General features: G+C 43.2%; 2 protein-coding genes across 2 annotated transcripts in view; one reads left to right on the forward strand and one right to left on the reverse strand.

The window, feature by feature from the left end:
- Positions 1-14,793, reverse strand: part of LOC123080328 (protein HASTY 1) — a 35,282-nt gene extending 20,489 nt beyond the window's left edge. The window contains exons 1-18 of the mRNA XM_044503238.1: positions 14,591-14,793; positions 14,360-14,461; positions 13,779-13,823; positions 13,612-13,692; positions 13,488-13,533; positions 13,339-13,409; positions 13,078-13,241; positions 12,928-12,999; positions 12,604-12,838; positions 12,392-12,454; positions 5,907-6,167; positions 5,623-5,734; positions 5,376-5,513; positions 5,123-5,292; positions 4,599-4,697; positions 1,440-1,527; positions 374-624; positions 164-268 (exon numbers count right to left, since the gene is read on the reverse strand). Of these exons, the coding sequence (XP_044359173.1) occupies positions 164-268; positions 374-624; positions 1,440-1,527; positions 4,599-4,697; positions 5,123-5,292; positions 5,376-5,513; positions 5,623-5,734; positions 5,907-6,167; positions 12,392-12,454; positions 12,604-12,838; positions 12,928-12,999; positions 13,078-13,241; positions 13,339-13,409; positions 13,488-13,533; positions 13,612-13,692; positions 13,779-13,823; positions 14,360-14,461; positions 14,591-14,665 (2,178 nt within the window). The 5' untranslated portion in view covers positions 14,666-14,793. The remainder of the gene's footprint in view (positions 1-163; positions 269-373; positions 625-1,439; positions 1,528-4,598; positions 4,698-5,122; positions 5,293-5,375; positions 5,514-5,622; positions 5,735-5,906; positions 6,168-12,391; positions 12,455-12,603; positions 12,839-12,927; positions 13,000-13,077; positions 13,242-13,338; positions 13,410-13,487; positions 13,534-13,611; positions 13,693-13,778; positions 13,824-14,359; positions 14,462-14,590) is intronic.
- Positions 6,700-8,546, forward strand: LOC123080329 (uncharacterized). Its single transcript, XM_044503240.1, has 2 exons — positions 6,700-8,047; positions 8,374-8,546. The coding sequence occupies exons 1-2, from the start codon at positions 6,973-6,975 to the stop codon at positions 8,415-8,417; spliced, it is 1,119 nt and encodes a 372-aa protein (XP_044359175.1). The 5' UTR covers positions 6,700-6,972; the 3' UTR covers positions 8,418-8,546.
- Positions 14,794-15,637: the final 844 nt, after the last annotated feature.

The raw sequence follows: 15,637 nt of genomic DNA on the forward strand, positions 1-15,637 counted from the left end.
TCATAATTAAAAAAAACCTACAGGACAAGTGTATTATCGTAACTCCGAAAACAAATGTTTTAAGAATCACTTGAACTTTAGAAGAGGTAGTTCGGCAAAACCACAAGTCCAAATATGTGGGGGGCAAACAATAAGAAAATGGAGAGAATAACACGACACTTACCAGCCATTTTGGCACAAAAGACTCGGTGGATCTTTCCAAATTACTAGTAGCACTACCCTGAACAGGATCGTATTCTTGATCATCAAGATTGTTAACAGCCAGGGCCTGATGGAAGATAGGCAACAATTTATAAACATATATTTTTGATGGTTAGGTACGGTATCACGCACAGTACTTGTGTGGTAACGAGTTCATTTAAGGAAGCCTCACCTCCAATCTTGATTTATCGGTGTCATTGACCACTTGCTTCACAGAAGTAGAAGAATTTTGAAGTTCCCGATTCATATGAGGCACTTGCCTTTGTGTAGGAAGAGAACAATAAGATTCCCCAATTAAAGGAGTACGAGGTAGAGAACAGCTGCTAGAACTTCCAGCATTAATTTCAGATTCAGAACTTAGGCTCGAACTCTTGCCTCTACAGAAGGGGTCAATAGTGCGTCTGTCTTGACTCCCATCTCCCCCTACATAAGGGGAAAAATATAAGAAAAGAGCAGACACATTTGACAACTATGCATAGATATTCAATATGTATACCATAGTAACAAAAAGAACGCAACACCCTATATATCTAAGCAGGTGATCCAAGTTTCGAGCACATGCAAGCCATCCACATTCCATTTTCCAGCACATGCAAGACTTCCACACCATTATTTTCTGTTTTTTCAGCAACAAAAAATTCAACATACTCTCTCCATAACTACTCCCTCCGTTCCAAACAAAGCTAGAACTTCTTATAGTTTGGCAAGGACAGAGTACATTGTAAGCAGGAAAGGGTCTATTACTTTTAGCCGCTAGGTTAAATTTAATTATTAAAAGACACTCTGCACATAAACTAGTGCCAGGATATAGCAATATTTTGCGTCTGCAAGTTTGATGGTCGCCATTTCTCAACTATTCTGTTTTCAGATAGAATTTACTGTTGAATCCTCAGAAGAAAAAAAAGGTCAGACTAAAACAACTACAACTCAAGACAAAGCTAGAACATCTTACAATTTGGAAAGGACGGAGTACATGTTAAGCAGAAAAGGATCTATAACTTTTAGCCGCTAGGTTTAATTTAATTATCAAAAGATGCTCTGCACATAAAACTAGTACCAGGATATATTTGCATCTGCAAGTTTGATGGTTGCCGTCTCTTAACTACTATGTTTTCAGATGGAATTTACCGTTGAATCCTCAAAAAAAATGTTGAGTTACTATATATTTTCCCTTTTCTCCAGCAAGAGTTCTCAAATAGTTCCATGTTAGTGGCTTTAGAGCAAAAGGTGCATCTTACCTTTGTTCTGTTCGATGGAATAATTTGCTCTGTCTAGCATCCCAAAGGCTAGCACATCTTCTTCGGTGATGTAAGGAGAGAAGAAATCCTGCATGTCAATCGATTTATTAACTTAAGAATTGAAGACACTTGACAAAATTGATTTCTTATACATTTCTATGCTTTAGTCAATAATTACCAAAATTATGTAATAAAATAATCAAGTTAAAAGATCCCCAACAGAGCTGAATATCCTATAAAGCAAAAGTACCACTTAACCTTACCGAACAAGTTAGTACAAAGTAAAAACAGAAATACCCCCTGTTGGACTGTGTGTGCGCGCACGCTTAAGGCCCATGTGGCCCATGTAACCCAGCAGCTTATATATGTATTGCCCTCCTGTACAGGAAACCCTAACCCCAAAAGAATACAACACCACAGGTTAGCTCTCTATCCTAGCCGCCACTCCTCTACTTCAACATGGTGTCAAAGCTTGGGTTCCCAGCAGTGGTGATGGTGGCTGGCTGGTGGTGCTTGCAGCGACCGTCTGAGAGGAGGCTTGTGTGGAAGGAGAGGTGGAAACACAGATCTGAGGGGTGGAGGTAGCAGAGGTGTTGAAAGTGGGGAGCAGTGGTTGCTGGAGGTTGCTAGGGGTGTGATTCAAGCTTGGAAACATGGGGGACAACCAGGGATTAGCATAGGCGTTGCAGAAGCAAGCTGAGCTCCTTGCCGACAAGGCAGAGGGTGTGCCTTCCCCAGATACGCATGTTCCTCAGCCCGAGGTGATTCGGAAAACAGAACTGATGCCAGATGACATCAAGCTGGCCTAAGCTGGTCTAGAAGGGCATTGCTAATATTGAGGACAAAGGGGCTGGAAGACTATGTCAGAGAAGAAGTCAATGAACGGAGGAACGGGGCAAGTGAAGAGAGGAAGAAGTGGAGCGTCATCAACTCTCTGGTGGTGGCATGTCTACTGAACTCCTTGACTCCATCCATTGCAGCAGCCGTGGAGACTCTTCCCCATGCAAGCAGAGGTATGGAAAACCCTGGAAACAATGTACTTCAGGAAAGGGAGCATAATGCTTATGGCGCAGACTGAAGATATAGTAAATGAACTAAAGCAGGTGGATAAGTCGGTGATAGAGTATCTAGCAGAATTGCAGCATTTGTGGGCTGACTTAGACCGCTATGTTCCACTGGAATTGCCACATTCAGAATGTATATAGTTGACACTAAGAAGTGGGTAGAGCATAGGAGTGATGAAATTCTTGAAAGGACTTAACTCGGAATTTGAAGGGACGCATGCTGGGTTGTTTCATCAGCCAAAGCTTCCCTCACTTGAGGAGGCAGTTGCAGAAATGGCACAGGAGGAGGTCAGGTTGAAGTTAACCAAGACTGGAGAAGTGAATGCATCTCGCTCAACATTTATTGTGTCTGAGTGGAAGGAGACAAGAGAGTACTTCAACTGTTGAGAGAAAGGTCACATAAAGCCTCACTTGCACAGCACCACGCAGAGAAATACATGGTAGGGGAAGAGGTTCCAGCCGAGGAGGATACCGGAGAGTTGGAGGTAGAGGTAACTCTAGGAGGTTAAATTATTCAATGGCTTCAAGGCAAACTTGGCAACACAAGAAGGGACGTCAACAACCTCTCAAGGGGAGTCAAAAAGTATAAGCTAGGAGGAATAGCCCTATTCTTGCAGTATATGTGGATGACACCACAATAACAGCAGACAATGAAGAAGAGATTAGAAAACTGAAGAAACGCCTAGGCAAAGCAATTGAAGTTAAAGATCTTGGAGGAATGGGGGGAATAGCTAAAATATTTCCTGGGTATCGAAGTTGCCAGATCAAAAGGGGGAATAGCCCTATCTCAGAGGAAGTATTACCTTAGAGCTCCTAAGTGATATGGGAATGCTTGGATGAAGAGCAGCTCCAACTCCCATTGAACAAAATCACAAATTGACAGCTCAGCTTGGTGAACCGGTAATTGGTTCAACAATTGGTTGGCAGACTTCTGTACTTATGTCACACTAGACCAGATATTACATATGCAGTAAGTAGATATATTCATGACCCCAGAAATGGACACCTTGATGCAGTCTATAGAATCCTGAGGTATCTAAAGGGCAGCCCTGGTATGGGGGACTGCTTCAAGAGTAATGACCATTTGAATATTGACGGTTATAGTCATGCTGATTAGGCTAGCTGTCTTGACGATAGACGGTCAACCTCAGGCTATTGTGTGTTTGTTGGTGGAAATTTGGTGTCATGAAGAAGCAAAAAACAACCGGTAGTACCAAAATCAACTGCAGAAGCTAAGTATGGGGCAATGTCTCAAGGGCTGAGTGAGATGTGGGCTGCTCGAGGTAAAGGCGCTGAGACAAGATCCTTTGAATGTGTGATATGTCAACAAATCTGCTAGCAGCATTGCTAATAATCTAGTCCAGCATGACAGAACAAAACATGTCGAGATAGACAGATTCTTTATCAAAGAGAAATTGGATGCAAGAATCATCAAGATAACTCATGTGAGCTCTGGAAAACAAGTCGCCGATTGTCTAACAAAAGGCTTGGGAACAAGGGAGAGCAATCTTGCTTGTGACAAGATGGGCATGATAGATATCTATCACACCTCCTGAGAGGGAGTGTTGGGATGTGTCTTCTCTGTGCTTCTATGTGTGTACGTGTGCTTAAGGCCCATCTGGCCCATGTAACCCAGCAGCCTATATATGGGCTGCCCTTCTGTACAGGAAACCCCAACCCAAAAAAATACAACACCACAGGTCAGCTCTCAATCCCAGCCACCACCCCTCTCTCCCCTACTTCAACACCCCCTTATAGAGCAAATTAGCAAACTCATTGCATATACCGTGTAACAAAATGTAAGTATATCGTATACATGTAATTACCATGCAAAGTGGTTCAAAGTGTGCTAATGAATAATGAGAAACACATGATAATATTGTATGTGACCTCTAGCTTGTAAATAATGAGTAATGAGAAACACATGATAATATGGTACGTGACCTCTAGCTTGTAAACAATATGCAGCATAACATGATAAAGTACTTTTCTAATCAAACTGGCAAGGTACCCCATACATGTGGCTAAAATATAACAGAAACGAGTCTGTCTCATATCTGAATACAAGGTCATGGGAAGTGAATCCAAAACTAACCTTCATATCTGAAGGAAGAGCAGTGCTATCAACAGCTTTGCATACGCGAATGATACATGAACATATTTGCGATTGGGCACTCTGGGCTGTTGAAAGATCCTGGACAGCAATGTTAATAAGCAACGAGAAAGTAAGTTAACCAAACTTATAGAGAACTCGGACACTATAAAACAGGATTTCTAAGCCTAGTTAAAGACATGGAATAGTTATCTATGCCCGTCTCCTAGCATGTTATTTGCACAAATCTTTGACCACTTAGAACACCCAACCTTGGATAAAAATTCAATTATTGTGAAATTTTCAAGGTAACATCTCAAACAGGTAGACTAAATATCCAGAAGCAAATACCCTACTTCAAAAAAGAACAGCAAACTAAAATCAGGGAGAGTGATTTCAGGTTCATGGGCATGGAGTATTAGTTTAATAGTGGACTACAGTCTAAACTGCCAACAAAGTTCAATTAACCAATCTAAACAGGTTACAATTGTGTTTTCCTTTTGACTGAAAGAAAGTGTTAAGCTTACATGAGAGCTGGCAGTGATTGATGACAACAGTTCAAAAAGTTTTTTCACAACTGAAGGAACTACAGGTGGATGACGCCTCAGGTAAGGGCAAAACGCAGTCAAGTAGTGTCCAAGGATAACAGCCAGTCTTGGTTCCATCCACTTCAAAGATAGAAGCTGAGCAAGTAGATCTGATTTACAATTACAGGGTGAGTTAATGATAAAACAGAACAACATTTACTACAAAAAAACAGGAAGTGAATAATCTGCAGACCTCCAAATATGTGGTGTATCCTGAGCAATGAAAATTGTGTGTCCAGAATGATCTCTCCATTCTCAATCGAATCATCAAATATTGCATTGACAACCGTGTTAAGCACTAGCTGTGCACTTTCAATTGCAGCCAAATCCTAAAATACTCATGCAGTCAGCACGATTTCACCAGCACAAATAAATTTATTATGAGATAACACGACAAATAGTTAAGCTCTGGCTGAATAATTAAGGGTCCAACCTTGGGGGGGGGGGGGGTGATACAGTGCTTGCATCTCCAGTGACGCTATTAATTCTATGTGCAGCTTTGCTGGCGGCAAGGATTGGTCTTCGATAAGCAATATATTTTATGAGATCTAACTGAGTGGAGGAATCAAATCGTTACATTCAGCAGACAGCAAACATAAGAACCACCATAAGCAACTCTATGATAGAACTGTTGAAAGCTTCAACAGATGGTAAACATGCAGTGGTAGACAACAGACTACTAACTGGAGGAGGGCTATGAGATGTAATGTAACAAGAAACACACCAGTCTGGAGTGGTACTGTATGAAGCCATTCTTTCCATGAAGTTCATCACTCCATAACTCTAACGAGTTTGGTAATATGGTTGCAGGTGTCTTGAGCATTCTTTTAAATGAAATGTCCAGAATCACACTGCATATATCATCGCTAAAAAATAAAAATGTTCCAATATTCCCCTTTTCTGCTGAATTTGTCCCAGCTGAAGAAGCAACATCCGCAGGGTCAGCGGCTAAAAAAAATTCTTTAGGTCCCTCGGTTAGCACCATCTGCACAAGGAATAAATTTCATAAGGATAATGTTGCATTTACTCCCTCCATTTCGAATTATTTTTCCAAGCCTACCATATGCATAGACCAAGGGTGCACAAGAAATTTTAGTGGTGTTGGATTAAGCATACTCTACTAACTTACAAACTACCACTACAACATCTTTAACAATGCCAAAGCAGGGGTATAATGCGCAACTAGTGTGATAGCTGCACAATGATTTACTCATTGGACAAACATTGTCAGATGACACTTCCCATAAATCTGTACTCCTATATAGTGTATGGATATCAAGTCATGGATCTTTCTTATCCGACGGCTCACAATTAATGTTGGGCTATGTCTTATCTGTATTTCAGTGTGTGTGTGTGTGTGCTTATGGCCCATGTGGCCCATGTGTCCCATGTGGCCCATGTGGCCCATGTGTCCCATGTGGCCCATGTGGTCCATGTAACCCAGCAGCCTATATATGTGCTGCCCCCTTGTACAGGAAACCCTAACTCCAATAGAATACAATACCAGGCCATCTTTCTATCCCAGCCGCCACCTCTCTCTCTCCCCTGATTCTACAGCCACCCCTCTCTCTCCCCTGATTCTACATGGTGTCAGAGCTTGGGTTCCCAATCCCAGCAGTGGTGATGGTGGTTGGCTGGTTGTGCTTGCTGGCGATTGTCTGAGAGGAGAAGGCTTGTGTGGAAGAAGGAGAGGTGGAATCCCAGATCTGAGGGGAGGAGGTAGTAGAGAGGTGAAAGTGGGGAGCAGTGGTTGCTGGAGGTTGCTAGTGGTGTGATTCAAGATTGGAAAGATGGGGGACAACCAGGGGTTGGTAAAGGCGTTGGAGAAGCTAGCTGAGCTCATCACTGTCAAGGCAGAGGGTGTGGCTTCCCCAGGTGCGCTTGTTCCTCAGCCTGAGGTGATACAGAAAATAGAACTGATGCCAAATGAAATCAAGATGGAAGGGGTCACAAACTACCTAAGCTGGTCCAGAAGGGCATTGCTAATATTGAGGACAAAGGGGCTGGAAGGCTATGTCAGAGGGGAAGTAGATGAACCGGCGAACAGGGCAAGTGAAGAGTGGAAGAAGTGGAGTGTCATTGACTCTCTGGTGGTGGCATGGCTGCTGAACTCCTTGACCCCATCCATTGCAGCAGCCGTGGAGACTCTTCCCCATGCAGCAGAGGTATGGAAAACCCTGGAAACATTGTACTCCGGGAAAGGGAACATAATGCTTATGGCGCAGATTGAGGATAGAGTAAATGAGCTAAAACAAGGGGATAAGTCGGTGATGGAGTATGTAGCAGAATTGCAGCATTTGTGGGCTGACTTAGACCACTATGATCCACTGGAGTTACCACATTCAGAATGTATAGTTGCTACTAAGAAGTGGGTAGAGCGTAGGAGAGTGATGAAATTCTTGAAGGGACTTAGCTCAGAATTTGAAGGGAGGCGTGCTGGGTTGTTTCATCAGCCAAAGCTCCCCTCGCTTGAGGAGGCAGTTGCAGCAATGGCACAGGAGGAGGTCAGGTTGAAGTTGACCAGGACTGGAGAAGCGAATGCATCTCGCTCAGCATTTACTGTGTCTGAATGGAAGGAGACAAGAGAGTGCTTCAACTGTGGAGAGAAAGGTCACATAAGCATCAATTGCACAGCACAACGCAGAGAAATACGTGGTAGGGGAAGAGGTTACAGCCGAGGTGGATACCGGGGAGTTAGAGGCAGAGGTAACTCGAGGGGTTCGAATTATTCCAGTGGCTTCAAAGCAAACTTGGCTAACTGGCAAGAAGAAGGGACGTCAACAACCTCTCAAGGGGAGTCGAAGAGTAGAAGCCAGGAGGACAACACCTTCGGGAACTTTGCCCACTTTGTCTACACAGGGGAAGGTAACTTTGCAAATGCATCTATATCCACACATGATTTCCTTCCAGATTGGATATTAGATTCTGGAGCATCCAAGCATGTTGCGGGTACCTCAACTGAGTTTGAATCATATACTCAGTACCCAATTACACATTGTGAAACAATACAAACTGCTGATGGCACCTCACAACCGATTAAAGGAGTTGGATCAGTTCAATGTACACCCACTATTAAATTATCTGATGTATTACATGTTCCAGCTTTTCCTGTGAACTTGCTTTCTCTAAGTGCTTTGATTGATCAGATAGATTGCCGAATAACTCTTGATAAGAAAATATGTTTGATTCAGGAGAGGATGACTGGAAGGAAACTTGGGACAGGAACCAGGCGTAGTGGATTGTGGTATATGGATCGTGATGTGTCTAGGTCTGGTGCTAGTCCTATTTTGGCTGTACTAGTTGGAGTAAGTGAGACAATGGCGATGATCCATCACTGTCGCATGGGGCATATGGCTTTTGATAAGATGAGTAAGATGTTTCCCGATGTAATGCGTGGAGTAGACAAGAGTAAGCTTATGTGTGATGCATGTGAATATGCAAAGCACACAAGAATCTCGTATTTGAGTAAGGGGCTAAGGAGTATATCCCCGTTTATGCTGATTCACTCTGATGTGTGGACATGTCCTGTTGTTTCTGTTAGTGGAATGAAATATTTTGTGACATTTATAGACTGCCACACTCGCATGACTTGGGTGTACCTCATGCGACATAAAGATGAGGTATTCCAATGTTTTCAGGAGTTTTATGCCTATGTGCGAAACCAATTCAATGTGCAGGTGCAGGTGATCAGATCTGACAATGGAACTGAATATGTAAACAAGCAATTTGGAGGTTTCCTGTCAGCACAAGGCATAATGCACCAAACATCATGTCCAGATACCCCTGCTCAGAATGGTGTTGCAGAAAGGAAAAACCGACACATTTTAGAAGTGGCTCGATCACTTATGTTCACCATGAATGTGCCAAAATTCTTGTGGAGTGAAGCTGTCATGACTGCAACGTTCCTGATCAACCGGATGCCTTCAAAAATGCTTGGTATGAAGTCCCCATGTGAGATGCTATTTGGGGAGAACAAATTCTCAGTTCCTCCGAAGTTATTTGGGTGCACCTGCTTCGTTAGAGATCACAGACCAGCAGTGGGAAAGCTGGATCCACGAGCTGTAAAATGCATATTTGTTGGATATCCTGCAGGGCAGCGAGGCTATAAGTGTTGGAGTCCTGCTGAAAGGCGCACATTTGTAAGTATGGATGTCACCTTTCGAGAATCTGAGCCTTTCTATGGTGAGAAGACAGATCTCAGCACTTTATTCGAAGAACTTGACCACTCACAATCTATGCAGGGTGGTCAAGAGGAGGAGTGCAACTTGAGTGGTGAGTGCAGCGCCAATGGCGACAAGGAGCAGCCAATACCAACCCCGAAAATAGTGGGATCCTTCATTCCAGTTGTAGTTGATGGGGCTGAACAGCAGAGGTGGCAGAGACCAAATGAGGAAAGGAATCCTCAGGTGTATACAAGAAGGAAGAGAGTTGTGGAGGAACAAGTGCATGAGGAGCAGTCAAAAGAAACTATGGAACAGGGGGAGCAGTCAGAAGAAACTCAAGCGACAGGAAGCTCATCTGAAGTGGAGTCATATGAGAATTCAAGTACTGAAGAAGCATCACCTAACCTGCCAATTGCTCTCAAGAAGGAAGTAGCAAGGAAAACTTTGAGCAAGGGCAATCTTGAGCATGACATCAGTAATTATGTCACCTATGAAGCCCTATCACCTTCATTTAGAGCATTTGTCGCATCACTTCAAGCCGTGATTGTTCCTAAAGACTGGAAAGAAGCAAGACAAGATCCAAAGTGGTGTGAAGCCATGAGGGAAGAGTTGGAGGCCCTGAGAAAGAACAAAACATGGGAGCTAGCGAATCTTCCATATGGGAAGAAGGCAGTCAGTTGTAAGTGGATCTTCACAGTGAAGCAGAATCCTGAGGGTAAGGTTGAGCGTTACAAGGCAAGACTGGTAGCCAGAGGGTACAGCCAAACGTATGGTATTGATTATGACGAAACATTCGCCCCAGTTGCAAAGATGAATACAGTGAGGATTCTAATCTCATGTGCAGCTAACTTTGGATGGCCACTACACCAACTTGATGTAAAAAATGCCTTTTTACATGGAGATCTACAAGAGGAAGTCTACATGGAAATTCCTCCTGGACTTTCTACACCTGGGACTGTTGGGAAGGTTTGTAGATTGAGAAAATCTCTCTATGGTTTGAAGCAATCGCCAAGGGCTTGGTTTGACCGGTTCAGGCAAGCAGTTTGCAGTATGGAGTATAAACAATGCAATGGAGATCACACTGTTTTCTATAAACATTCCAAGCAACAGATTACTATTCTTGCAGTATATGTGGATGACATCATAATAACGGGAGACAATGAAGAGGAGATTGGAAGACTAAAGAAATGCCTAGGCAAAGCATTTGAAGTTAAGGATCTTGGTCAGCTAAAATATTTCCTGGGTATCGAAGTTGCAAGATCAAAGAGGGGAATAGCCCTGTCTCAGCGGAAGTATACCTTAGAGCTCCTAAGTGATATGGGAATGCTTGGATGTAGAGCAGCCCCAACTCCCATTGAACAAAATCACAAATTGACAGCACAGATGGGTGAACAAGTTAACAAAGCAAAATATCAACAATTGGTTGGCAAACTTCTGTACTTGTGTCACACTAGACCAGATATTACATATGCAGTAAGTGTAGTAAGTAGATATATGCATGACCCCAGAAGTGGACACCTTGATGCAGTCTATAGAATCATGAGGTATCTAAAGGGCAGCCCTGGTATGGGACTCTGGTTCAAGAGTAATGGCCATTTGAATGTTGACGGTTATAGCGATGCTGATTGGGCTAGCTGTCTTGATGATAGACGATCAACCTCTGGCTATTGTGTGTTTGTTGGTGGAAATTTGGTATCATGGAGAAGCAAAAAACAACCGGTGGTGTCAAAATCAACTGCAGAAGCTGAGTATAGGGCAATGTCTCAAGGGCTGAGTGAGATGTTATGGGTAAGAGGCCTTCTGCTTGAGCTGAAAGTGCTCAGACAAGATCCTCTGAATGTGTGGTGTGACAACAAATCTGCAATCAGCATTGCTAATAATCCAGTGCAACATGACAGAACAAAACATGTGGAGATAGACAGATTCTTTATCAAAGAGAAACTGGATGCAGGAATCATCAAGATAACTCATGTGAGCTCTGGACAACAAGTCGCCGATTGTCTGACAAAAGGTTTGGGAACCAGGGAGAGCAATCTTGCTTGTGACAAGATGGGCATGATAGATATCTATCATCCCTCTTGAGGGGGAGTGTTGGGCTGTGTCTTATCTGTATTTCAGTGTGTGTGTGTGTGTGTGTGTGCTTATGGCCCATGTGGCCCATGTGTCCCATGTGGCCCATGTGGTCCATGTAACCCAGCAGCCTATATATGTGCTGCCCCCTTGTACAGGAAACCCTAACTCCAATAGAATACAATACCAGGCCATCTTTCTATCCCAGCCGCCACCCCTCTCTCTCCCCTGATTCTACAGCCACCCCTCTCTCTCCCCTGATTCTACAATTAACATCTTTAGCTAAAGGACAACGTGGCTACAACTACACCATTGGATAGAGTAATCAAACGGTTCATAGTGCAGGAACTTGCGGTGGCCCCGGCAATGTGCTGCAGCATGCCCCTCTCTGAACAGGCTTGTACGCACGCGTGATTCTCCCATCTCTGTCTAGAAAGTTCCGGCATGCTCACGTGAGTAGTACTAGCAACTACTAGCAAAAAAACAGAGGGGGAGCGAGAGAGATCAGAAAATTCTGGCATGGTCACGTGATAGTACTAGCAAGTAGCAAATAGGAGATAGAGAGAAATGGCATGCAGCTGCACAGCCTCCGGAAAGGCGCAAATTTTATTTTACCAAATTAGAGAACCGCAAGTGTAATATAGAAGTATGAATATGATACATGTTGTAACTAAATAACTTCACCTTTGCTTATAGTTCCATTTTACAATGTTATGACGTGGTTTTCCCTTTGTTTTTACCAACAATTTTTGTGTATAAGAATCGATCAAATCGTTGTTCGCATAATCGTCTGATTTATTATCGTGCCACGTCTATGTGTGCGTATGGATCTTACTTGAAGAAAATAAGTTAATGAAATTGACATATGTCCCTCCTAAGATATGACATTTCACAAGACATGCATGGAAGTGCCGTAGAGAAATATTGCCAAATGGAAAGAATAATTTAGTAAAGCTGTGTGAGATACAGAGTATACCAGCCAAAATGGTAAGGACTGAAAATGAAGTGCAATCTTGTAATGTTGGTAATATTCCAGCATCTACAAGCAGAAACATAAGGTAGACATCAGGGCCACCCAGAACTCAAAAAAGGGGCAAATTACCAACCAATATACATTAAAGTATTTAACAAGATGCCAAAATAAGAAAAAAATACTATTTGGTGAGCACTGCTACCATGAGCACTGACCTGTCGAAGGAAACAGGAGGTCTTAATGGTATCTGCAATAATACATTGCATGTTGGATGAAACCAGAGTAAACAAACAGTCGCAGATACCCTCGGCAACGTTGAGCTCCCTTTCACTACTAAAATCAGAGCATGCTGCGACTTTGGTCAAAGAATCTTGTGAAATGCTCATCAATATCTCAAAAACATGGCTCATTGCATCATCATAATCCTTTGCGACAGTAAGAGGCCTTCTTCTGAGAAAACATTCACAGTCACAAGCAATACAGAAGGAAGGGGGGAAGTTGTTGGCTTACGAGAAAGGAGAAACCAATATTATACACACCTTTGGCACAGAATTTTGAAAAACTTCAAAGCATATGTTTGGAATCTACTGAGATGAAGTAAGGACTCGCATCTGCAAAATTAAAGATATGAGGTCATCATCAAAATAAAGAGAACACCAACAAACAAATTCAAATTTCTGAAAGCGAACCTTTTAACTAAACCATGTTTGACAAGGTGAACCACTGGAACCCACTCCGCATACGCATTTGCAGCAAGCAAGCAAGAAGTTACCGTCAAGACATCCTTTTCAGTTGATACCATGAGCTCGTCAGGGCGTTCAGCAATAATTGATTCAGAATGTTTCTCGATCAACTACAATGAGATATCCAAAAGAAGAATTCACATTAAGAAGCCATATCTTACTAGATGAACTATCAAGGTTGAATACATAGTAAGAAAAATAACTTACTGACGAAAGGAGAAGCATGACATTTGTGAGAAACTCATCTAGTTCAGGTAAATCTGCTTCACATAGGCCACCTAACAAGGGAAGTAACATTGGTTTACCTTAGTAATTGAAATGGTTGCAAAGAAAATAACCAAGGAAAACATCATTACCTCTGAAATCTGAAATCCACTTTAAAATGAAGGCGGCCAACTCAGCCTATAAGTTTGAGCGACACTTATTAACTTCAACGCTGGGAAGGAAGGAAACTAAGAGTTTATATGTTGATGAACTCACATCGTCAGGACCTGATTTAGATAGATAAGTAACGGGAGAAAGCAAATCATCCAATAGAGAAGTTCCACCACTCCAAATTACCTGTGAAATAACATTGAGATTTGAACACAAAACAGGCACAGAAACAAACAAAACAAATAACAAAGACGGACAAAAAAAGGAAGAACCTTTGCCACTAAAGTAGCTGTAGCACTCCTTGATCTAAATAGATGCTGCCAATATCAAAATGCCACGAGTTACAGCTGAGTCGTACGATCAGAGTAGCAACTTATGCAATACTTATCAATCCCATGAATGCTACATATTTTACAGGCAAATTCCACAGCAGCCATACTAGCATCATGATGAAGTAGTGACCGAAGTAAAGCTAGACCGTGTACAAGAGTTGCATGTGCAGTGAATAAGTAAGTAGCATTATTACAAACTGTATCCTCATCTACTAACTGTCTCTGGGCAGAACTCCCTGTGTGAGAGAAGAAAAAAACATACTGCCTACATTTTTGTAAGAAGTTCTCTAAGAGGTACTGGAGTTGTTACAAATGGGAACATATATTTAGTAATGCCTAGTCTTGGTGGATGTTGTTGTCTCAATTAAGAAAAGATTAAAGCTGAGTGATAATAGATGTCTTCCCGGTCGGAGACAATAAGATATACGAATTGTGACTCCCTTCAGTGAGATCTAAGTGGGAAAGCACAAGAAAACGCAAGAGTAGCCTCGAACTGAAGCTAATTGAAAACGAGGAGTAACCCGCATCATTTTGAAGCCATGGTGCCAGACTTGAGGCGGAAGACCCTTCCCAAGCAGGTGAAGCGATGCCTTCGCCAACAAATCCTCGTACAATTCTCCCCCCTGTAATACATCAGATAATTACACGACATACCCAGATGACATACCCAGATCAATCGGTAGAAAAACACGAAATCTCGAAATGTGATCCAGAGAATTTTGGGGGGGGGGGGGGGGATGTTCGGGACTAACAAGCTCGCGCATCGCAGAGGCGGCGCCGGAGAATTCCTCCTCCGCCGACGCCTTCGTCGAGGCCGCGCTGTCCATGGGGCTCCCGGCCCGCGGAAGATGCTTCTAGAAGTGTCTGGGATGGGGGGGTCGGGGGGCATTAGGGTTTCGAGCAAGGCGAAGCTTATGGGAGAAGGGGCGCTTGCGGTGGACCCGGGGTTGGCTGGTCCACTTAGATCCAGGGGGTTTTTTGGTTCTTGTCCCCAAATTTGCCTAGCCTTGCATCCCTCTGAGAGCATGGTTAATAGTATAGCCAGCTCCCCTTAAAAAAAAAATACAGCCAGCGAATGGATAAAGATGTTGCCATGTCATACATAGCCAAGTTTATAGCCGATAGGTACAATAGCTAGATATAAAGATGTGTTATTTTGTTAATACATGGCCCACGTACCACTCTCACATAGTGCCTAGGAGCATGTGCTGCAGCTGGCTCTTATTCTGTAGTCGGCCCCTCTTTTCTCTCCTCTTCTCATATTTAGCCTGCTTACATAAGCTTATTGTACTTGCTCTGAGATCGGTCTGGACTTTGTTTGGTTCGTGCCTGAGTAACGTGAAGAAATTAAATGACATCATTAGCCTGTCTTGGAAATATCCCAGCGCCATTAGCCTGGCTCAGGCTACCGAGTAGGGACGCCTGGGTGCTGCCTGGGGTACTAATCATGCATGGCAGGAGGAAAAGTAAATTAATAGGCTGATGTGACCTGTGTAACCCATCACCAGGCATGGAGGCGAACCAAACAGGGCCTGCCTGGCCAGGCATAAAATTGTTGTTTCCCAAGCCCGAGCCAGGCATTTGAATTTATCAGGCACGTTAGCCAGGACGGCAACCAAACTGCCCCCTAATCCGCTAGCCATTTCCCTCATATCTACGGGATTTCACCTCATTTTTGTCGGCTCCTCTTTCCCTTGCGTGAACCAACTTTAGTTTGCTTCACTTCTCGCCTCTCGCGTCGCCGCCACATCCAATTCCGCCTCCGACCTCGTCGTCCAGCCTCGAGACGCCGGAATTCG

Source organism: Triticum aestivum, chromosome 3D (genome assembly GCF_018294505.1).
Source record: "Triticum aestivum cultivar Chinese Spring chromosome 3D, IWGSC CS RefSeq v2.1, whole genome shotgun sequence".
Taxonomy (NCBI): Eukaryota; Viridiplantae; Streptophyta; class Magnoliopsida; order Poales; family Poaceae; genus Triticum; species Triticum aestivum.